At 35.6% G+C, this 25,983-nt stretch overlaps 1 protein-coding gene across 2 annotated transcripts in view; it reads right to left on the minus strand.

The window, feature by feature from the left end:
- Positions 1 to 18,350, minus strand: part of LOC123528495 (uncharacterized) — a 30,553-nt gene extending 12,203 nt beyond the window's left edge. Inside the window, exon 1 of one of the 2 annotated variants that reach the window (XM_045308256.2) lies at positions 18,217 to 18,350. In XM_045308256.2, the coding sequence (XP_045164191.2) occupies positions 18,217 to 18,240 (24 nt within the window). In that variant the 5' untranslated portion in view covers positions 18,241 to 18,350. Of the gene's footprint in view, positions 1 to 1,267; positions 1,538 to 18,216 lie in introns of those variants that run through there. The other variant, XM_045308254.2, reaches the window with a different exon arrangement.
- Positions 18,351 to 25,983: the final 7,633 nt, after the last annotated feature.

The following is a 25,983-nucleotide window of genomic DNA, read 5'->3' on the forward strand; positions in this document are numbered from 1 at the left end:
TTTTCTCTCCAGTCTCATCTCAACACGTTAGAGTCAGAGGTAAGAGGTACTGAATACTTTTTTTCAGAAAGTGGTATCAGAGAGGATCGATTGAGTTTATGGCCAAATGCTTTATATTTAATGACTCTAACGACTGATGCCAGTCTATTGTTTCTATGTTGGAAGTTAGATTGTGTCACATATCATTGTTATTTGTTCTCCATATAACATTTACTAGATAGCGATTTGATTTATCACTACACAATGTATTCCGTACATAATTATTTTAATTCCTTGCCAAGAGAGTTTGTTTTCAATATTCTATTTGTATTATTTTCCACTGCTTTGTATTTTTATCACGTGTCGCAAATGAATGTTCAGTTAGAAGCTGCATTTCGTGTCAGCAAATAAATGGTATGTACACCCTTGATTTAAACGTTAATGATACGTCTTGTTTCATTTTCATTTCAAGGAACAATTTAACTATCATTTCGTGCCAACTACCCGTTTATCATAAACGATCTAGTTTCCAATTCATTTCAAAGAATATATTTTCTCCTCCAAGATTTTTATATCTTTTATGTTCGCAGCTGTTGTTGAATACTTTATTATTTACAACAAAAGCCTTGTTTTGTTTGTTTGTTTGTTTTGGGTTTAACGCCGTTTAGCTACAGTATTTCAGTTATGTAACTGTGTTTACACTGTGTAACCAGTGTTTTTGGATTCTGTACCAGTAGAAATCTGTTCTCCGTAAGTAACTTTCAACTTCCCCACATGAATCAGAGGTGGAGGACGAATTATTTCAGACACAATGTCTTTTATCAAATCGTCAGGGAGAACATACGCCTCGCCCAAGGCTCGAGCTCACGACCCCGAGATCCGTAGATCTGCGCTCTCCCTATTGAGCTAAGCGGGCGGTAGTCGGTAATAATTGTTGAATTAACACGATTTGGTTGGGCGTTCTGGCTATAATGACTCGGACAGTTCCGAGGCACGATGGCTTTAACTTGGGGCCAGTATAAAACTCGAGTCACAATATAAGAAGAAAGTACACTCTAGACATGTACCATACTACCTTATGTAGCAACTGAAACAGTGCGGTATTTGGTTGATTTTGAAAGTTTCTGGTGATTAAATGGAACAAGTAAATTTAACAATTCTGAAGCTGAAAAGATGTTTAATGTTAAGCTAGAAAGAGATTCAGTACTATTTAGTGTTCTTCTTGTATTTAATAGTTATATGGACGTCCATTATATCAGATTTATGATAAAAATATAAATTAACTCACGTTATGACATTTCATCCCTCTCATATTTTCAACTTCAGATATCACTGCTTACTTGAATTAGTCCTCTATTCTACTTCAAACAACTTCTATTGTAAATTATATTTGTCAAATTATCGGTAACTAATAACCAAATTTGTTACGTTTTTATCAGTAAGCACGACACTTGACAACGAAGTCTTTTATCGAGTTACTGCATAATCACTGATATAATAAAAGACTATATTTTGTATATAGCTAAATGCGACTTCTCAGGTGTACTTTTCGCATCATTGCATAGCCTTAGGTTTTATTGCGGGGCAAGAAGTGAAAATGAAAGTTAACCGATTTTCGGCGAAATTTAAAAAAAATGTTATTCATGTAACTACTGTTAAATTGATAAACTGAGTACATTCAATAATGTAGACTAATGTAGCTTGGCTAAACTCTAAGTGTACAATCAGGAAGTGTAGAGAGGTTCGCGGCATGCTCCATCGGAACATTTTGAAATTCGTTACTGCTGCAGATGCATTCTGTTTTAGGCTCGGTTGACAAAAAATATCAATTGATAAAAATAAATACTAGTAAACATTTTTGCAGTTTTTGACACAGAAAGATTTTTTTCTATACATGTGTTATAAATCACTTTTAGTGCAACTACAATTGTATACTGAGTACAAAAAGAAACCCGCAAAGCGGGACAATATACGCCCGAAAATCTATCGGAGGAGGAAGTAAAATTAAATATATTTTTGTGGTGTGGGAATGAATGGGGGTAGATTGATGGGGGCGAGGGGTGGTGGGGGAGAGGGATAGTTGTGCGGTAGAATATCAAGGCACTAGAAATTGAAAGGGATTTTTGTTGGGGTAGAGAGTTGGGAAGGGGTTAATGTTGACTGGGGGATGAGTAATATTCATCGTTGCCTTCCTCATATCACTTCATCACCACACACATTTATCCCAACTGTAAAGTCAATATCTTGAAGATTCTTTTTCCATTGTGCTCTGGACACAAAATATGAAGACAAAAATATAAGGTGTCGGCCGCTTAATCCAGGGGCCGTGGGTTCGAGTCACACTGGGATCACGACCATGACTTCTCATATGACACCAGTACTGGTTTTCCCAGGAAGCGGACTCGAGAGTGGTTCCAATAAGCTTAAAGCTTTCACAATCGAGCTAAAACAAATTAGTATAAACTAAATATGAAGACCAGATTTGAACTCAGTCTGAGACCATAATCTTTGACCAGCTAAACAAGTTCATAGGCTCTGCACATTGTCCCACTGATACCTACCTACAGTTAATACCTTGAATGGTTATAATGTTATGGCTTACGGACAGATTTGACCTAGATATAGCCTTGACCTTTGACAAAACCTGTTTTTTCCTAAACGAGCTTAAAATATATTTAACTGACAAACAGTGTTGACCAAAACAGATAACATTGACCAGTAGATCGATTGGTGGCAATGCCATAACACCAATTAATTGTCATAGAGCTTTGACTCCAGTTTTTAGCTTAAAGTGAAAAAAATCAAAGTTTGTTTATATTATGAAGACTAGAACATGAGTGTTAGCTTTTAAATTATTTGCAAAAAATCCTTATGAAGAAAGAAGCTCTGTGTCTGGGTTGAGAATCAAACTCAGGTTGCTTTGGCAGTAAAATGGTACCATCCTACCGTCATAATAAGCTCTTCATCTGGGAGGAAATCGTACTGAGCGACTGTTCATACAAGGCTTTATAATTAAGACAAGATTATTACCTTCAAGACCCGATGACAAATGCTTTTCAATTTGAAGTCTTATGATTTCCATAAAAATTATATTTCTTTCAGTAACTAAGTTTTAAAGCCGTCTCGGGAAATATAGCAGTACTTGCCTGGTATTTTTTTTACAAAATCTCTTTTTTCTTTGTCATCGTACAAGCCGGTGGTCACTGTCTCTAAGGTTTTAATTAATATTGTTTTGGTATTGTTTTAATTTCCTTTAAATGATAAGGTGTAATTTAAAGAAAAATACCAGCTAGTGTTCAGGAATTAAGATAAAAGACTTTTTTCTATTACATGAAAACGGTGGATTTGCTGTTTTTTGGTAAAATATTTACAGCAAAATCGATCTTCTTGCTTTTAGCTGCACACATCGTATATCAAGACATAGCACTGCCTAAAGCTCCCCTTATATAATGAGGTTATTATAACAGAAGCTTAATTCGGGTTGTTGTACTAGCAAAAGTGGATTTTTTCGTACCGGATCACAAGAGGCGCATAAGCACAGATTGTGATCCAGGCTGGCAAAATCCACGAGAGCCAAACCCAATATCCCAAATTAAACTATCGTTATAATGACCCTTTTATTATATACCTCAAGCTTTTTGTTAATTTATTTTAGCAAACGATGACTAAATATTCCTCTGAAAAGGATTTTTGACCCATATTTATAGAACTTGGTCAGCTCATGAATATTGTTTAATGAAAGCAGACAGGCAACATACGATACAGAAGGTACAGTATCCATTTTATTCTCCTTGTTCGTATTTACTGGTGACAGAGAAGCAATTTTGACAGAATTTATATAAGTATCTCTTTTAAAAAACACAAAATGTATAGAGATTATAATGTTTGACGTATGGAAAATCAAAATTAAAAAGGATGTGCAGACAGAAAAATTTGAATACATGTATTGCATAAATGAACGCATAATTCATTTGCAAATATTTCAACTTTAAATGATCAAAAGGCACCAGGCCCCGTTAGACTATGTTTTTAAATAAACAACATACCAGTCCTATCGCATAGATATTTAGTCTATGTCCTCTTAACTGAAGCTGCAATTCAATATGATCGCCCTTCTCAGCACCTATATACTATAACATATAACATTAAACTACCATAAAGGTATGACCCAAATGCTTTGGCTGTACTTCGCCAATAACTATGAACCTGGTCTGGAGCTGGAACTCTCCTATTGTCACAGTAGATTACCAAGCCATTTGTCCTTGTCTCAGCTTTCTGATGCTTAGCTTGTATTTGCTATGGTCTGTCTCTTAAAAGATTTACCTCCATGCGCTGACCTCAGACCTCGAAACTGTTTTTTTTACAAAAATCACTGTGGGGAATCACATGATCAAATAATCTCTAAACCAAATTTATATTTTGAAGAACATGAATAAATTTCCGGTCATGATAAGATATGAAATTTAACCATAACCTACCATATGACTAATGAAAATTGTTAAATTATCATGGAGTTCACAATAATGATATCCTGTAATTACAAACACTAAGGAAAATAAGAAGTATCAGTTTCTTGAAGTGTTCCAGATAACCAGAAGGTGATTGTGATTGAAATCTATGTAGTTTTAGGATACATGTATGTTGGTGTATGATAGGCTGTATCTTAGATTTGCAGCAAAAGATTCTTCAATATTATCCGACATTATTCATAAATTTATTTTGGTTTAGAGATTATTTTGATCATGTGATTCCCGCAGTGAAAACTGCAACTCTTCTTTAGTATCAGACGTCTTCTTTTACATTTTTTATCCGCTCTGACAATATAGCTGCAATAGCTCACTTATCAAGGTATTGGGATAAATTATGAGTTGAATCCTCGATGTGTTTCCATCACTCGCTTTCACCTTCATCCGTCGATATATTAATACCCTAGTAGAAGTGTGCTTTGAGTGATGCTATTTATACAACTTGTTTTTGATAGGTCCAACTTCAAGTAAAGTATTTTACAAGGAATAATATTGGTTCCCTTTTACTATTAAATTAATGTGTGACGCTGTGATCCACCGCTACATTTAACCAAATTCCTATATTAACAGTAATTAAACTATATTTATAGCGATGGTAGCTTGAACTGTGAGTCAAACACTATCTGTACATACACATGTGCTGTAGCGGTACGTTATCAATACATACCAAATATACAAATTATTCTGACAAATTTGACTAGTGTTGTCGCTCAATTCCAATGAAGCAAAATGACTGTGTATTTAGCCCGCAAACTGCAATTATAGGTGCTGCGCTCTAGATTTCGTTCAGCACACGCTGAAAATTTACCTCGAACAAAGTGAGAACCCCACACAATATTACATGCCTTAGTAATATCTGGCCTTTTTTACTGAAGTGTTTGTGTTGATGAAAGTTGTGATGAAACAATTAACTTTGCATTTAGCTTGTCAACTACAATTAGAGGTGCCGTGATGCCGACTTTGTACAGTAGTTAGGGCAGAATGACGGTCAAAATTTGTAAAAAACAATGAAAATTTAGACAAGTCGTAGTAATATTTGGCTACTGTGACCAAGATTTTTTCCGCTAATTTTCAATGACCAAATAACTGTATTTCGCTTGTGAACTGCAATGCCATGTTCTTCGCTGTCGCCTTAGTTCAGCAGTTATGGCAGATTGACGGATTTTATTTTGACAACAATCGAAATTTACACAAGACAAAGGGAGAACCACACACGATATTACAACCCATAGTAATGTCGGGAATCTGTGACTAAAATAATTTCCGCTTATAATAAGATAAAATAAATGTATAATAATAATATATGATAAATGTATTTAGCTTGTGTACTCAATAGCCAGTGCAGGCCTACCAATGTTCTTAAGAAGTTAGGGTAGGATGACGGTCTGAATTTGGACAAAGTGAGATCCGCTCACAATATTACAAGCCTTAGTAATATTGAGTCTGTGCGACTACAGTGTATTTTTCGCTCAATTGCAATGAACAAATTACTGTGCATTTAGCTTGTAAACTACAGTTAGAGAAGCTACGTTTCAGAATAAGTTCAGTCGTAACGGCAGGATGACGATCTTAATTTGAGTATATTTGAAATTTTACACCAGACAAAGTGAGAACCGCACACGATATTACAAGCCTGAGTAAAAATAGGTTTCTATGACTAAGTTGTTTTTCGCTTATTTGCAAATGAACAAACAAATGTGTGTTAAGCTTGTGAACTGCAGTTAGTTGTTATTCGCTGCAGAACTCGTTCATTAGCTAGGGCAGAATGACGGTAACAAATTAGACAAAAACTGAAATAGTGAGAAGCGCTCTTGTGACTGAAGTGTTTTTTTGCTCAATTTCAATTACTATAATATCTGTGTATTTAGGTAGTGAGCACTGTTGATGTTGTTTAGTAGTTAGGGAAGGAGGATGTACTGAATTTAGACAAAACTTAAACATTTTCCCTGAACAAAGTGAGAACAACACACGATATAACAAGCTTTAGTAAAATCGGGCCTCTGTGACGAAAGTATTTCCTTTTCAATTGCAATGAATAAATAACTGTGTATTTAACTGGTGAACTGCAATACTGCAATTCGAGGTGGTGCGCTGGCGCATTATTTCATTAATTAAGACAGGGTTAATATCTTACTTGGACAAATCTTGAAATCTTACTTAATATTACAAGCTTTAGTAATAACGTGCCACAGAGACTGTCGTGTTTTCGAATCAATCAACAAACTTATTGTCTATTTTGCAAGAGGTGCTGCGCTGCCGATTGTATTCATGTGCTAGGACAAGAGGATGGTATATATTTGGAGAATTCTTGAAAAATTTCCTTAGACAAAAGTGAGAGTCGCAAGTGTAAAGAACAAATAATTGTGTATTTAGTTTTTGTGATAGTTACTGCGCAGCCGAATGCTTTTAGTAGTTCGAGCAGGACGATGGTCTCAGCTTGGACAAAAATTGAAATTTTAGACTAAACAAATTGAGAACCGCACTCGATATTACAAACCTTACTAGTATCGCGCATCTGTGACTAAAGTGGATCAGGAAACATTTTATGTCCGATTACAAGTGTACATAATCAGACCCAATCATTATTTTTACAAGTACAGACGTCTACAGAAGTTTGTTGGCTGATCAGTTACCGAATGCACGTCATTTAGCCCACATAATTCATTCCGTTTGCCTTTACCATCTAAATTGATATGTCTCGAGTTTTACAACAATTTTAGATAAAAGTATACTTTGTAGAGTTTCATAAGCTTCTTCGTTATTTTGTGCAATATACATTTTGCAATCCAATCCAGCTACTAGTCGATCTTCCTGAATGCAAGATCTAATGGCGCCCATTTTAATGAATCTTTCTGTAATATCGCAAAGAAAAAACATGAGGGCAGAGCTAGGAAGTTGTCGTCATTATAAGTAGAAATCTGTGTCATAAACTGAAATCCCAGGCTAAATATAATCTTTTTAACTCCTATCTTCACTTTCAAAATGGTGAAAGAAAGGCCTTGAATAGCTAGCGAAATGGTCGCCTGAATGTGAGCTTTTATCTTCCGACCCTATGTGTAGCATCGAACGGTGTAGATATAAATCAGATTGTGTTACAATAGTCAGAAAATAAATAGCAGCATTCATATTTAGGAAAATCATCTTTTGACTCATTTTCCCCAGTTTTTTATGGCTCAAATGTTTTATACATCGATTTTGGGTTTTGCGGAAGTATTTTGCTAACGTATTCCAAGATCCTGGAGCATGAAAAAAATGACATTTGAAAATTTGAGCAGCCTATGTCAATGAACCCATTCACTCATTTACAAGATTTATTATTTTCATAAAACTAGACGTTATCCAGTACATCAAAACGAGTATTTACCAAGAAATATATTTCAAGTAGTATGTACAGACGTTTTGGTTAAATAATGAAAGCAATCAACACACTCATTCATTTTATTTTTCATACTGATGTACGAAAGGAGGATTTACAAAGGAAAACATGACTTCTATGAACAAAAAAGGTAAATAAAACAATATTTCTGTTTCCTGGCGGTGAGATAATCGAAAAGAAAATTTTAAGGTGGAAACCTCAGGTCGCCCAAGTTGGTCTTTATCTAAAAACTATTAGAATGAATATAAACTAGAATATCATATCATTTAAGAATTAATTTATTGCAAAATCTACTTTTTTTTTTAGATAAACGGCATATTAGAATCGAAATAATTTATAGCAAAACCTTGTTTTAACACTATTTATTGGCGGTTAATCGTCGGGCGTAATAATTTCACGAGGGCGCAGTGAAAGGGTTTTCTGATATAAGCTTCAATTAATACCGACGTTATCAGGGGGGTGGACGTATTTTGTATTTTGCTGCGTTTAGGCGAGAAAAGTGCTGGTTTCAGTTCAAAATGGCGTCATTTGTTTACTTTTTGACCTAATAGAGGACTCATTTGCCTTGGTAAGTGTGTAAATTATATATGTTCAAGCAGACATCTCGGTACAACAATCAAACATCGAAAGTGTCGTGTATACAACATAAAACAACAAAATGTTGCTTATACCAAAATAGTTTTGCAATATGGCGTTTTATAAGTAGCTAATAAAAATCTTAAATTACTGTAAATTTTTTGTTTATGTCCAAGTCAATAAACATCCCGTAAAGAGTTCGTTTTGTACAGAAATTACATTTTCATGAACGGCTACAATCTTTTCGTCACTATAAACTGGCACTTTACTTTCTATAACTTTTTAACAAACAAATATAAACATGTAAGACCAAACGCCGAGTAAAGATAAATTATACGGCCACCAACTGATATTGTTTGAAAATTCGAATATAAAAACACAATCACCACTGCAAAATGTGTCCTTTGTTAGGTCAAAAAGTAAACAAATGGTGCCATGTTGAACAGCAACCAGCATTTCCCTCACCTAAAAGCAGCAAAATACAAAATACCCCTTGGTAATATGCCCTTTATAATAGCGCTCTTTCTTAGTCGCAACAAAACATTGACGTCATCGCACGTTAATGTGACGTCATTCTAGCGTAGGAGTGTTTAAACACAGAATAGCAAATTAAAACTATTATTTTAACATACAAAAATATATTTTATTTTATTTCCTCCTGATGCTTAGTCTACTTCACTCTTGCGTGTAATATTATTTGTACTGTTAGTTTTTCGAGCATGTACAAAACATGTTAACGTGTACTTAAAAAACTAAAAAGCTAAAATTTTGCCAGTGTGTCTTTATATCAAATATACATTGTAGATTAATATTGGCATGTTGGTGGATTAAACTATTTCAGTATATCTAATAGTTAAGTATGGCTTGCAGACATTTAATGATATATGCGGTCTAACCATGTCATATGAACAGCTTCTAGGTAAATATTCATGTTGGTCAATGTTTTCAAAAATCTAAACTTTTTGATTTGAAAACTTTATATGTATAATATATATATTGATATATTGGTCTCGCTACACGAAAAGTCTAAACTGTATGGTGTGTACAATTTATACTTAAATATGTAGGTAAAAATCAATGAATATTGGTCCTTGTATTCGAAAAGTCTAAACTAAGTCATTTGTACACTTTGAATAAATATTTTGGCAAATATCGGTATACTGGTCCCTCCATTCAAAATATCTTAAATTGTCAGTATGATTTTTGAATATGTATACGAAGTAGAAAATTATTAATATTTCTATCCCTATATTTAAGCGCCCTATCCATGTCAGTATTTTCTTATTCATATACATGTAGATAATCAAGATAGATATACTCCTCTTTTTCAGCTTCTGCAATTTTTTCATTCACGGAGGAAAAGAAATAAAGCTCAGGACAGTTAGGTGCATTTTTAAGAATATCATAATACGGATAACTTAATAGCACGTATAATAATATTAACGTCATACACTAGTGTATATAATATCTCTGTGTGTTGTTTTCTGTACTCAACATATCTGGATTTATCCAACCTTATAACGCGGTGGTTACATCGTCTCTGTGATTGCTCCTTATTGAGTTAACAGTTTAATAAAACATTTTTTTAAATAAATGTTTCCATAGCTTTTGTATGTTACATATTCAAAACACGCACGCACGAACACACGCACCCCCACACGCACGCACGCACGCACGCACACACGCACTTATTTTGAAATCTTGACCACCAAGATTAGTGCAAAAAGCGTCAGGCTGGACATTCTGCTGTTGATCGTGGCATCATTTTCAGGTTCTTTGACTGCAACAACAAATTAGAGACAAATGTAATTGTTGCGAGTGTACTACATAATATATACAATAGTAACATATATATAAATAAAATGTCGGACATCTTGACAGGGTAAAACATTAAAGTTGTCCATGGGAACTAGTCAAGGTCAGTATCCACTGCAGAAAAGTGTACTCTTTAATAAATATCTAGAAGCTATTAGTATTATCGAAGTACTAAGCCAACTATTGACCTAATTTATTGGTTTTTAAAAGGACTGACTTTCAAAATGTATTTCCTTCACAGTGATCAACGGACCTACTAAAACCCGTTCCAATCTATCCTTTACTTACCTTTCTTAACATTGTAATACAGAAAATGTTCATTCAGTAATATTAGTAATATAGAACGTGAAATAATGTCTTTCCAGCAGATCTACTCTTTGGCAGTCTGTTTACGATATGTTCACCTTTAAAATTTAGATTGGCACACAGGGAGCACATTTTAAGAATTGTTATATCTTACCCTTGTATAAAAAGTTTCTGCAAGTAGGGAATCCTGCAGGAGGGCTTGGTTTTGTTTCTCCTTCGTCAATAACCATTCCCATACCATTAGTGTTGTGCAGGTCAATATGACAGTGTAAAAACCACATTCCGGGATTATCCGATCGGAATCGAATCACTACGTATCCTCCTGCAAACATATCTATTGTTATTACACTAGGTAAACACGGTAAGGTAAGTACTGCATTTGGAATTGTCCGAGTGGAATCCGACGGCTATGCAATAACAGTAAACAATATTCTACTTATTTAAATATAGTAAATTAGTTTATCAAGGAATCCAAAGTTAAGGAAAAATATCAGTTCACTGTTACCGTGCAAATTCTTACATAAATTATCCACAATATGTATCAATGCATTCATTTCTTCTCTCAAGTTGATCACTAATTAACATGTCTTCCTCGCTCGTGTAGTGGGGAAGACATATTGATTTAGTATCAGTCCGTCTTCACAAGACTAATCATTGCAAAGCCTAGTTGTGAATATCATCGGCATTTTCTAGTTTGATGATTTTCAGCGGAGTTATGGCCATTGATTCGTGAAACTGTGATGCTTTGGCAATAAATATTTGGACATACATGTATTTACGCCAAACCTTACAGGTTCAGTGATCTGTAGGGTCTTATGGCCCTTTATTTATTTTAAGTTTTATATATTTAAGCAACTCTTCATCACCATGTTTGGTTCAGTGATTTGCAGAGTTATGGCCCTTAATTTTTCATATTTTACAATGTTTACACTACTTGCTGCATAGAATTATGCTGAATTGCACCATAACACCATGATTAGTGTGAAGCGTAGTTGTGCATATTATCGTCATGTTCTAATTAAATGATTCTTTAGCGGAATTAATTATGACCCTTGATTTGTCAAAGTCTTTACTCAGTGCTGCTTTTCCTATACCACTGGTTTGAATTCGACTTAACTTGAAGGAGTTAACACCGCCAGGTCTAGTTGTGTATATCGTCGGACCGTTAAGGCTCGGTAATTTCAGTGGAGCTATGGCCCTAAATCTTATGACAATCTCAAATTGACAAATTCAAATGTAGAAATGAATGTACCATTTGTAATGGAAACAAGCCGTTAGTGGATGACAAAATTTGCATACCTGTAGGAACGATTATAGTGTCTTTCTCCGGTGGTCGACGATTTAAACCCGGAACATTGCCGCCTGCCCAGCTGGCATTCGTCCAAGATGCAGAGCTGCAGTATCCAAATTTGTCTGTACAGTTAATATCATTAGAATTAGCGATCAAATTTCCTGTAGCTTGGTTGTACGTACCGAAACCCATTTTCATGACATAAAATGAATGTCCGTGCAAGTGGACAGGATGTGACCAGCCCGAACCTATCCCTAAGTTCTAAATCTTCAGTTGTTTTCATGTCGTAAGTTAGATTGTGTCACATATCATTGTTCTTTCAACACGTCTTGAATGTTACTTTTACTAGATAGAGGTTGATGCATCTATTACGTACATGATTAGTTTTAGGTATCCGATCCACAAATAGAAATTTTGATGCCCAGTTACCACGTTTTTTTCTTTGGTATCATTTGAAAGAGCTGCGTCTCCTGAACAGGAATTAGTACATAAGAAAACATAAATAATATACAAGAATCAAACTTGGTTAAGTACTGGAAAGTTGCTCAGACTGGTTAGTAGACTATAAGTTATCCCTGCACCTAGGTAAAACAGAATACGATATATGCGTTCTCTTTGGCCCAAAGCGTACGCTAAGCAAGCTTGGGTCAGCATCTGTTAACTTCAATGGTCATATTATAAATAGTTCACCTAGGATTATCTATAGACAGTTTTTTTATCAGGTGACTCAGTTGTACTCAATATTATATCAAAGGTCAATGGAAACCTAAATTGTTATATAGACAAAATAGATGTCTGGATTTTAACACAAGGAAACTTTTATGTTCAGCACTTTTGCAATGACATTTTGATTATTCTTGTTCATCCTGGTATGAATGTCTGAACAAAGGTTTAAAACACAAATTACAGGTGATTCAAAACAAAATAATTTGATTCATCAAGGGTTACTCTCCTAGAGATTCTGTTACTTGGCAAGATTATGTTCACCTAAATATGTTAAATGTAGAAAATTGAGTGAAGCAAATATGACTTAACCATATGCAGAGAGTGCTTTATGGCACTTGTCATTCGTACTTAAATGATAATTTTGTTAAAAGTACTAGATCCAGACAAAAGAATTTTATGTTACCTAGTATTAATATCAACACTAGTAAACAGACACTTTGTTATACCGGATCTAAGATTGAATTTTCTTCCTGAAAACATTAAAAGTGTCAAGAATATTAAAACTTTCAAAATGTTAGTTAAGAAATTTTTTGATAAACAATTTCAGAAAGTAGAGCTGGTTAAGTTTACTACTGGTCTGTATGTAATATGTGTATCTGTGATAAATAAGTTTGACACTTGTAAAATTATAAAGTATTTATTTGATAAATTTTATGTAATGTGTAATGCATACTTTTAGTAATCACATGTTGTACCAAAGTCTGGTTAATTCTTATATTACACTTTCCCTCTCTTTCACCATTGGAAATAAGCCTTTAGCTAAATAGGTTATCCATCTTTAGGTCTTTAGCTTTCTATAAAGTATAACACCTGGTTTAGAATTTTCACTTTTATTAAAAGTATGCATTTTGTTCTAGTCTCAAATATAGATTTCTTTTATACTATATAAAGAAATTGCTTTTATATGCGGTGATACTATATTTCTTGCCTTGTGTTGTGTTTTATACTACTGATCTTAAATGTCAATAAATAAATATAAACATTACAGTCATGTTTTTGACTGCGAAATGATAAATCTTACACTGTAATAACTGGATTGTTGAAGTATCATTAAAGTCTATAAAGTGAAACAGATATGAATTACATAACATGTTCTGAATTTATATTTTCATTTTTAGTAGAAAATACACTTTCAAATGGTAGCAAGTTTACCAGGCATCAATATTTGATACAGTTTAATAGTACTGTTCTGTAGAACTTGCATATTTGTTTTCAATATTCTAAATATTCTATTTGTATTATTTACTATTGCTTTGTATTTTTGTCACGTATCGAAATGAACGTTTAGTTAAAGGCTGCATTTCATGCAAAAAAGCGCAAATAAGCCTTTAATAATATGTAATGTTTCGTTTTCATTTCGTCGAACAGCTTAATCAACTATCTGGGAATTATCATAAAGATCTAGTTTCTCTTTCATTTCAAGTAATATATTTTTCCTCAGATATGTTTATTTCATGTTCATAGCTTTATTATGTGCAGCGGTTGAAGCAGCAGATATGCAGTAAGCTCAACGATTTATTAAAATCATAAAGCGTAACTGAGAAAATGATTTTTGTGTTTGGTCTCGAGATTCTTTCTGAACGGAAGGTATTAATTCTAAGTAAAAGGAGAAAAACATCAGAGACATTCAATGCCATTTATGTAGTAATATTAACAACAAAAGCCTTGTAATTGGTAAAAAGTTTTTAATAATTCAGCAAGAGCCAGCAATATTTAAAAGCGGACAACGTTAGTTGTTTAGCAAGACTTTATTTAGAATAGCAAAGTTGTTTTCCACCGAATTCTATGATACGGTTAGAAAACCAGCGCTACTGTTGTGTACCTTTCCGCTAAGCGTGTTGTACTGAATCAATTAACGTTTTGAGCTACGTACATTAAATGTTAAATAGTTTCACTTTGTCTGCTACAAAAACTGCACAAGCTATTGTTTTAATAACCATTTTTTCTAACAAAAAGTTTATTCCTAGTATTCTATGATTTATTCTGTACTGGAACCACTGTAACTTTCGGCCCCTAGTGACAATAAATGGAAGTCTATATATAGATGTCCAATTAAAGTTAACATTCAGATTCAGTTCTTGACACCATTCTCTGTTGGAACATGGAACAGACATGGGGTAATCGATTAAAGTAATCATAATGATGAATAATCGATTAATATTTTTCATTAATCATCATTAATCATTAATCATATTTTTTTCTGATTAATGATTAATAATTTAATCGATTAATGAAGAAAATTAGGCTGTAATCATGATTATTTCATGATTATCATATGATTACTTGTTTATATATGAGGCTGATCATTACCTTATAATGTATAGCATTGTGGTCATACGTGTGTGGCATTTAACAAGTATGGTTAGAAGAATATACTTTCAGGATATTGACTGACAATTATCACCTAATTTAGGTGTACCCAATTTCATACATCTGCCTGGACTTTGCCTCAGGGCACAGTTTTAAATCACCATACAATAATTTGTATGGAGATTTAAAAGTTATAAGTTAATATGGGGAAAAGACACCCTATTTATTCAAGAAATATAAAAAAGACTGAATTTCATAATTGCTCTTAGCTTGTGACCATGATTTCGCTGCAAAAGATCCCCGCCAGACTGAGATTACAAAATTAATGCCCTTGTTCATTTCATCGCTGGAAATCTTATACCGCTCTCCACCGTAGAAAGTAGTGAGTTTAAAACGCTGCTCAAATCGCTTGAACCTAGGTACCAAGTTCCCTCTAGGAAGCATCTTTCTTCAACACTTTTATACGGTGTTCCGTTAGGGCCAGCGCTTGCTCCCTGTGAACGCGAAGCGCGAAGGTACGACGGTACGATGGCGAAGCGCGACAGTACGATAGTGACAACACGACACTGCGATGGCGAAGCGCGACAGTGCGATGGCGAAGCACGACGGTACGATGGTGACAGTATGTCGTACTGTCGCGCTTCGCCATCGTACTGTCGCGCTTCTCCATCGTAGTGTCGCGCTTCGCCATCGCACTGTCGCGCTTCACCATCGCACCGTCGCGCTTCACCATCGTAGTGTCACCATCGTTCTGTCGCGCTTCACCATCGTACTATTGCGCTTCGCCAATGCACTGTCGCGCTTCACCATCGTAGTGTCACCATCGTACTGTCGCGCTTCGCAATCGTACTGTCGCATTTCACTATCTTTTCTCTGTTTACTTAAGGGCCGACTTTAATTAAACTCTGTGTTGTATATTATTGTCAACTGTGTCCAATCAAATAATTGGAACGCTTTTCGGCACGAGTATTATTGAAATGAAAATCACCAGACCTGATGTTAACTCCCCGGCAGAGGGTCATGCAAATGAATATCATCTGGCATTATGATATTAAAAAAATATCATACCTTAATATTGTTTGAAATGTATTATTCCAAAATAGGCTCCGTTGGTCTACGGCTATTTTGCATTGTTTACTTGAGGGATAACAAAAACGAATATCACCCAACCGAGTGTTATTTATGAACAAAATAACATTGTATTCAAAATTAACCTCTCTGTGGAAAAATAAATGATAATGTATTTACATGTAATTAATTGTTTTGTGAGAAAATGTTGTTTAATCAGCTCATATATTTCAAGCTATGAAGCGTTAAAAGTATTTACCTGCCAGCTTCTTTTGTAAACGCCTTAGATTACAGATCACTTAAGAGGTCTATAACAATTACCAGACCTGTCCTACTTCTATTGTTTACACGAAAAATTTTATGACGAACAATCCCAAGTGCCTGTAGCGGGATTCGAACCCGGTCGCTCGTTTGCTAGTCAAATGCTCTAACAAAGAGTCGACACACTTACGCAGTTGTCAGAGACTAAATTTAAACGTACAGGTTATGCGAAAGCGACCGTAACAATGCAGTAGAAGCATGAGAAGTCCGTGCGTGTCATTTACGGTGACTCCGTAAATAACATTATCACTTCTTGTCCGTCTTGAAAATCCGTTTAAAGTAAAAAAAATCGACCAGTTTTACATGTCTTGAAATTTGATATAAACATGACTTTGCTGTAAAATTTTAACATTCAATTTTACACAGGTCTTAAAGGAGTTCATCACAATATTTTGTGCGCAGCTCAGCCACGCAGCAAGTGAATATCCACTGTAAAGTTCAGAATTCCGCCGAAAGTGCATAATTGTCGGATATGGGGCACTCGCGCAAAATATTCGGTATTTTACTGGAATATGGTCGTGCTCCATATTTTCCCTTTAAAAGTGATGGTGTTTTTTGGAGAGTAGTTGTAGGAAGTGCTTCGAATCGAATACATTGTGGACCAGCCAATTTGAAAGTAAACTTATTTCGTCCAGTAATGAATGCAGCCGACTCCAAGTCAATAAATTCCAGAAATCTAACGTAAGCTATATATCCTTCAAGTTCAAATTGTGACTTCCTTTAAAAATGTTGTTATACTTTTTGTGCCCCATCAGCATTTCACGTAATTAGACAGATTATGCCCCTGATAGTCAAATTGTACAATAAAAGGTCTAAACATTTGTGTCGCATGAACTCAAAATATAGCTCCATGAATCATGAAACACACGAGAATTAAATTCAGAATGCGAATTATGCACACGTTTGCCTTTTATTTGAGGTTATTCAACTCAATAAAAACAGATTTATCGGCCTTTTGATCTTAAGGTTTTTATTGAGAATTGCCCACGGCTATAAACAAGAACCAAAACAGTACCATGTGACTAGTCCTTTCGTTACTGTCGCTTCCCCATCGCACTGTCGTATTGGTCACCATCGTTACTGTCGCGCTTTGCCATCGTACCGTCGTGCCTTCGCGCTTCGTGTTAACAGGGAGCAGGCGCTGGCCCTAACGGAACACCGTACTTTTACGTGAGTAAATCAGCTGCAATTCAGGCTAAACCTGAAGTCAAAAAACTACAACTGTCAAGTGAGTACTTGACAAATTGATCTATGGTCAAATCGACCAAATGAAAGCGTATTTAGGAATTGGACATTTTATTTGGACCATCGACTCAAAGTTGACTGCTTAGATGAATATACTTTGTCACTGTTATTTATATATATACAATGTATATACATTTTGTATATGCATGTTTAGAGCTATGTGATTTATGTTTCATTCTGTGCTTTTCAAAAATAATCATTAATCATGATTACTTTGGGTTATTGATTAATAATTTAATCATTTAACAGAAATTGGTCTGGTAATCAATTAACAATCGATTATTAAAAAGTGTCTTAATAATCGATTAATAATTTTTGAAAAGTCGGTAAAATTGATAAGTTAACACGATTTGGTTGTGCCTTCTGGCCATAATCGCACAGACAGTTCCGTAATGACACAAGGGCTTTAACTTGGGATCAGTATAAAACTCGACTCACATTATAAACAGAAAGTACAGCCTTGACCTATAATATACTACCTTATGTAGCAACTAAAACACTGCTCTGTTTGGTTGATTTTGAAAGTTTGCGGTGATTAAACAGAACAAGTAAATTTAACAATTTTGAAGTCAAAACCATGTTTAATGTTAAGCTAGAAAGAGACACAATACTATTTCATCATTTTCTTGTGTTTATTCATTAGATCAGAATTATGACAAGAAATTGAATAAACTCACGTTATGACATTCCATTTCTCCCATGTATTACTGCTCCTCTATTCTACTTTAAGCAACTGAAATTGTAGATAATATTTATCAAAAAGTCGGTAACTTTGTCCTTGTAACAGATTTTGTTACCTTTTTATCAATTATCACGACACTTTTCATGGAAATCCTACTTGTAGCGATAAAAGGAGACTCATCGAGGTACTTTATTATCACTAATTTGATAAAGATTATATAGCTAAATGCGTTACTTGTATCTTACATTTACTTTCTGCATCAGTTGCATAGCTTTAGGTTTTAGTGCAGGACAAGACGTGGAAATGAAAACTTATTAATGTTCGGCAAATTATGAGAATTCCTGGTTATTTTCATGCTTTTTGTTACTACCTGATATACTGATATCCTGTGTACATCAATGATGTAGCTTGTCCAAACTCTTAGTGTAGAAGCATGCACTGTAGTGAGTAGAGGTTCGCGGCATAATCCATCGGAAAATTTTGAAATTCGTTTCTGCTGCAGCTTCATTCTATTTAAGCTCGGTTTGACAAAAATCAATTGATAAAAATGAAAAATGTTGCAGTTTTTACCATACATGTGATATAAATCAAACTGAATGTAGCATTGCAATTGAGTACTGAGTACAAGAGCGGGGCAAGTAACGCTTGTGAGGGGAGCGGTGGTCTAGTGGATAAGGTGTCGGCCGCTCAATCCCGGGGTCGTGGGTTCGAGCCCCACTGGGGTCACGACCATGACTTCTCATATGACACCAGTACTGTTTTTTCAGGAAGCGGACTCGAGAGTGGTTCCAATAAGCTTGAAGCTTTCATCACAATCGAGCTAAAACAAATTTGTATAAACTAAGTAACGCTCAAAAATCTATCAGAGGAGGAGGAAGTAAAATTAAAGATCTTTCTTTGTGGTGTGAGAGTAAATGGGGGGGTGGGGGGTTCGTTGTGCGGCAGCGATGGTGGAATATCAAGGCAAAAGAAGCTGAAAGGGATTTTTTCGTGGGAGGGTGTTGTGAAGGGGTTAATGTTGGGAGGGGACCTTTGACCAACTAAGCAAGTTCATACGCTCTGCACATCGTCTCATTGCCACATACCAAATGCGAAGTCGATACCTTGTCAATGAATGGCTATTAAGTTATGCTTCAGACACAAAATATGACGGTCAGATTTAACCTAGATATAACCTTGACCTTTGACATATCAATTAGTTTTTCCAAAACGGGCGTAAAAATATTTATATCTGACAACCCGGAAGGTCTAGATCAAAACAGTGTTGACCAAAAGCGATAACATTGAGCAATTAAACTAATTAATAATAATTAATAATGCAATTACATCCATTAATTGCTACAGGAATTTGACTCCAGATCTTAGCTTAAAATGATCTTTTTCAAAATTGAAGTTTGGTTATATTATGAAGACTAGAACATGAGTGTTCGTTTTGAGCCATTTACAAACATTTTAATCAAGGAAGAAACACTGTGTCTGGGTTGAGAATCAAACCCAGGTTGCTTTGGCAGTAAAATGGTACCATCCTACCATCATAAGCTCTTCATCTGGGAGGAAATTGTACTGAGCGACCGCTTATACAGTACCACCTCTCCAGAGCGGCCCTCACTTAAGCAAAACCTCTCCATAACAAAATCATCAAATTTTCTCTAAGCTGAAATATACTATCAAATTTACCTCACCAGAACAACAACCTCTACATAACAGTCAATATTTGTATCTCCCAAAGGGTGTTGCTCTACAGAGGTTGCACTGTACAAAGCTTTTTTAAGACAGTTTACCTTCAAACCCGATGACACATGCTTTTCAATTTTGAATGGAAAAATTAGTAATGACAACAAAGTCCAACAGCTTTCCATATTAATCATTATCTTTCAGTAACTAAGTTTCCAAGCCATCTTAAGAAATATAGCAGTACTTTCCTGGTAATTTAAAATATTCTTTTATTTCTTTGTTGTCGTACAGGCCGGAATTCACTCTCTCAGCTTTTAATTAATATTTTGTTGGGGTTGTTTTAAATCATCTTAAATGATAAATCTAGAATAAAGGAAATAATTACCAGCTAGTGCCATAATAGGAATTACACCTCGCGCATAACGTGCATTAATTACTCAAACTGTCCGTGTAATATGTACTCGCGCTTGAAAATAAACTGTGAAATGCGGACGTCCTCTTACCCAAGCCAGCCTGTTATTTCGGAAAACTTGTTGGCATGGTTTGCAAAACAGAACAGAAGAGAACAGGCTTGCATTTGGCCAACTATAGATTATGCACATAAGGTGTAGTATTACAAATACATTTTATCAACAATCAAAATTTCTGGGATATTCTTGCGAATTTCAGAAGCGTCATACAATTAGTTTTTAGTTGTTTCTTCGACAAGAACATTAAAGGATTAAATATGATCAAGGAAAGTAAATATAGAGCATGAAATGATTATATCCAGATTCTGTTGCGTTTAGATCACACATTTTACATAAACGATTTTCTATATCTAATCTACGTACCAACAAAAGTTTGTTTAAGGTTAATCAGGGCTGTAGATGTGATGATACAAAAACTGTATATCGTTCGCCAGCAAGTGCCTGAAAACAAACTACGCTCATGGAGTTCAGATCGACAGTTGCATTCGATACTAGCTGTGAATGAATTTTTGTTCAAATATAACAGAAATAGCAGGATAGTTGATGTGACCTTTGATCTAATGGCCCCCAAAATATTAGCACAGAATATTATATTTTCATAAAGTTAAAACGAAGAAGGCGCAAGTGTTCCTTAGATTTTAAGCCGAAACTGTCATTGAAGTTTGACCTACTGACATATCAAACAAAGCGGTTACCTATGCTGCAACTTCTCTGTAAATGCCTTCTTCATCTTTATTTATTGTGTATGTTACTGTTTATCTAAGTGGTTTGACGTTTTCGTACATCGATCAAAAATGTTGAACTGTAGGCCTCATTGAAGATTTGTAATATGTTTTAGAATTGTGATATGACCTTTTATTACAGGTTTTTCAGTGAATTATCGAAATATTGGAGTGAAATATATTTGGTATTTTAATAGTGAAAACTATCAAAAATGTTTTTTTTTCACGGGTAAGAAACTATGAAATGGGTGAATTTAGTCAAAATATGAGATAAAAAGAAAATTTGTTTTTCAAAATATCGTTTACTCATGAACATCATAATTATCTTACGTTTTCACTCTTGACTATATGCCACTCGTGTAAATATTGCATCTGGTTTTCGCTCGTGAAAGATATTTGAATCTTATACTGAAACAAATTATTATCCTATATATAATTATGTTACCTTCTTTAAAATGTCATTATTATTATTATTATTATTATTATTAATACCTGCTAACCACAGGCAATATCTCTATAAAATTTGAAGGCAGTAGGTTAAATGAATTTTAGTTATTGAGCGAAAATCATTTTCTGTCTCGAGGTCGCTGGAAACTGACCTGCCGGTCCTCAAAAGAATACCATCCTCTAGTATTTGATCGGAAACCAAATAGTTGACAGATAGCCAGACCAAAATGAACAAAGGTGTGGCGGGGCGGGGGTATACAAAGTGCGTCTTCTCAAGTCGCGGCATTTAAAATATCTAGAAAAAAATGTTCCAAAAGTGCTAGTTCCGCAGTAAAATATATGCACTATATGGCTTGAATTTATTTTTGTAGAAGTATGCATAAAATTATAAACAAGTGACCAAAGCATTCTGGTGAAGACCAAACAGCGAGTGGCTTAATAAATATGTTATTTAGTTAATTATTATTATATATCATTCCATTAGGATAATAATATGAGCAGTGATATTAACAAAACAATACACGAAGCTTAATGACAAATATTCTACATCTAGGCGGAGAAGGTAACAGTTATATAATTTTTGCTAAATATACAATTCAAATAGCACATGCGGCATATACACTGACGAGATATGAACAACATGTTTGTTGGGCTTTATTAGAATAACTAATAAAACAACACTCATAAATTGGGTATCAATTTAATCAGCGACTTACCAACATTGCATGTGAAAAATATAACTATGATTACATTCTCCATTATTACACAATGGGTAGCGAGTATCGATACGTGTATGTGTTGAACATTTTAAGGTGATGCTTTTTGTAGTAAAAAATATATTCAGGCATATGTTTGTTGCGTTTTCATATCTCGTTAGTGTATACATAGACAAATAATTATTTATAACCATACTACATTCTGCCATGTTTATGAAAATGTTAGCACATTGTTAAACTTGTTAAAGTAGATGTTTAAAAACGGCAGATATATTTAATTAAAGTTCTAATTGTCTCTGATTGGTCAGGTGTAACTTGGTTTGTTTGCGAACTGTTGCGTGCGTCATGCAAGTTGTTGTGTTCTTTTGCATTTTAAACAATTATTTTTTCTGAGCGTTTTGCAAGTTGCATGTAAAAGCAGAAAACGTTTACAAGTGAACAATGTGATCTGATGCCGGCGGTGTCATCCGTGACCACCGTGCGACATCGACAGCACGATGTCCCTAGCGATGTCACATTTCTGTCTGACATGGAAGGGACTTACGGTTTGCCCCTGTCAACCCATCATTTACACAAAGCTTGATCCAACGATAACCTTTTATGTATAATATTGATTTTCTTGAAACTTGAAATGCGTATAGATGATATTATACAATATTTTTATTTTGTTGCCATGGCAACAACTAATAAAAAATGAAGAAAAATGGCCAAGTGTAAAGTACAAGATATATTTCATGAAACTTGGTATATGAGATGTTAGCTTGTTACCTTGTTACCTTCATGTGTTGTATACGGAGCGCCTGGGTCAGATATGACCCTTAAGCTCCTCGAATCTGGTTTCTCTGTTACAATGCTGAAAATCTTAATCCATGGCACGTGTTTTAGAAGATATGAACGTTTCTGTTGCAGTTATTAAAAAATCAAAATCTATAACAAAGAATTGAGCCGCGCCATGTGAAAACCAACATAGTACGTTTGCGACCAGCATGAATCCAGACTAGCCTGCGCCTTCAGGATCCATGCTGTTCTCTAATGGTTTCTCTAATTGCAATAGGCTTTGAAAGCGAACAGCATGGATCCTGACAGGACTGCGCGGATGCGCAGGCTGGTCTGGATCCATGCTGGTCGCAAACGCACTATGTTGGTTTACTCATGGTGCGGCTCAATTGATCATGTGATAACTTATAAAGCATATTCTTTCCCGCAACTTAGTATATAGACAGGAGACAGTATGCTCTCCATTTGTCCGTTACTTAGTCTATCTGTATGTCCGCCAATTGGACATATACGTCGGATTGTTTCATAACTTTCAAAAGTACAAAACCTTCGACAAAGATATAAAATAAAATGGAGAATACGCACATTATTTTGTCACATTGCCGTGAACACTACTCATACAGTAGAGCGGTACTCACAGTTCCGTGAACATAACTCATAGAGCGGTACTCACAGTTCCGTGAACACTACTCATACAGTAGAGAGGTACTCAAAGGTATGTGAACACTACTCATAGAGCGGTACTTACAGTTCCGTGAACACTACTCATAGAGCGGTACTCACAGTTCCGTGAACACTACTCATAGAGCGGTACTTACAGTTCCGCGAACACTACTCATTGAGTGGTACTCACAGTTCAATAAACACTATTCATAGAGCAGTTCTCACGATGCCTTGAAAACTACTCATAGGGCGGTACTCACAGTTCTGTGAACACTATTTAGTCAGTGTTGCTGACGGTTCCGTGAACAATATTCATAGAGCGGTAGTTACAGTTCAATGAACATAACTCATAGACGGTAATCTCAGTTTCGTGAACACTACTCATAGAGCAGTTCTCACAGTCCAGTGAACACTACTCATAGAGTGGTACTCACAGTTCCATGAACATAACTCATAGACGGTTATCTCAGTTCCGTGAACACTACACATAGAGCGGTACTCACAGTTCCGTGAACATAACTCATATACGGTTATCTCAATTCCGTGTACACTACACATAAAGCGGTACTCACAGTTCCGTGAACACTACTCATAGAGCAGTACTCACAGTTCCGTGAACATAACTCATATACGGTTATCTCAATTCCGTGTACACTACACATAAAGCGGTACTCACAGTTCCGTGAACACTACTCATAGAGCAGTACTCACAGTGCCGTGAACAGTACATAGAGGGGTACTCACAGTTCCGTGAACATTACTCATAGAGTGGTACTCACAGTTCAATAAACACTAATCATAGAGCAGTTCTCACAGTGCCTTGAACACTACTCATAGAGCGGTACTCACAGTTCAGTGAACACTATTTAGTCAGTGTTGCTGACGGTTCCGTGAACACCACACATAGAGCGGTAGATACAGTTCCATCAACATAACTCATAGACGGTAATCTCAGTTCCGTGAACACTACTCATAGAGCAGTCCTCACAGTTCAGTGAACACTACTCATAGAGTGGTACTCACAGTTCCATGAACATAACTCATAGACGGTTATCTCAGTTCCGTGAACACTACACATAGAGCGGTACTCACAGTTCAGTGAATACTACTCAGTCATTATTGCTCACGGTTCCGTGAACACTACACATAGAGCGGTACTCACAGTTCAGTGAATACTACTCAGTCATTATTGCTCACGGTTCCGTGAACACTACTCATAGAGCGGTACTCACAGTTCCGTGAACAATACTCATAGAGCGGTTATCACAGTTCCGTGAACAATACTCATAGAGCAGTACTCACAGTTCAGTGATCTCTACCTAGTCAGTATTGCTCACGGTTCTGTGAACACTACTCATAGAGCAGTACTCACAGATCAGTGAACACTACTCAGTCAGTATTGCTCGCAGTTCCATGAACATAACTCATAGACGGTTATCTCAGTTCCGTGAACACTACTCATAGAGCGGTACTTACAGTTCCGTGAACACTACTCATAGAGCGGTTATCACAGTTCCGTGAACACTACTCATAGAGCAGTATTCACAGTTCCGTGAACACTACTCATAGAGCGGTACATACAGTTCAGTGAACACTTCTGAATCAGTATTGCTCACGGTTCCGTGATCACTACTCATAGAGCGGTACTCACAGTTCCGTGAACACTACACATAGAGCGGTAATCACAGTTCCGTGAACACTACTTAGTCAGTATTGCTCACGATTCCGTGAACACTACTCATAGAGCGGTACTTACATTTCCGTGAACACTACTCACAGAGCAGTACTCACAGCTCAGTGAACACTACTCAGTCAGTATTGCTCACGGTTCCGTGAACACTACTCATAGAGCGATAATTGTAGTTCCGTGAACACTATTTATAGAGCAGTACTCACAGTTCGGAATATAACTCATAGAGCAGTGTTTAGGTTCCGTGAACACTACTCATAGAGCTCAACTGCAAGGTAACAATAACTGTGTGTTTCTATGGGTTGCAATTAGAGATACTGCGCTTCCGAATTTGTTCAGTAGTAAGAGCAAGATAACGGTCTCAATTTTAAAAATAAATTGAAATTTCACACCGGACAGTGAGAGCCGCACACGATATAAGAAGTCTTAGAAATATCGGACCACTGTGCCCTTAGTTTCAATGAAAAATAACGTTGTATTTAGCCTGATTTGTACAATAAGAGGTGCCTCGCTGATAAATTCGCTTACTAGTAACGGCTGGATTTCGTTATCAATTCGGATAAAACTTGATATTATACCCCAGACAAAGTGAGAACCGCAAAT

Source organism: Mercenaria mercenaria, chromosome 13 (genome assembly GCF_021730395.1).
Source record: "Mercenaria mercenaria strain notata chromosome 13, MADL_Memer_1, whole genome shotgun sequence".
Taxonomy (NCBI): Eukaryota; Metazoa; Mollusca; class Bivalvia; order Venerida; family Veneridae; genus Mercenaria; species Mercenaria mercenaria.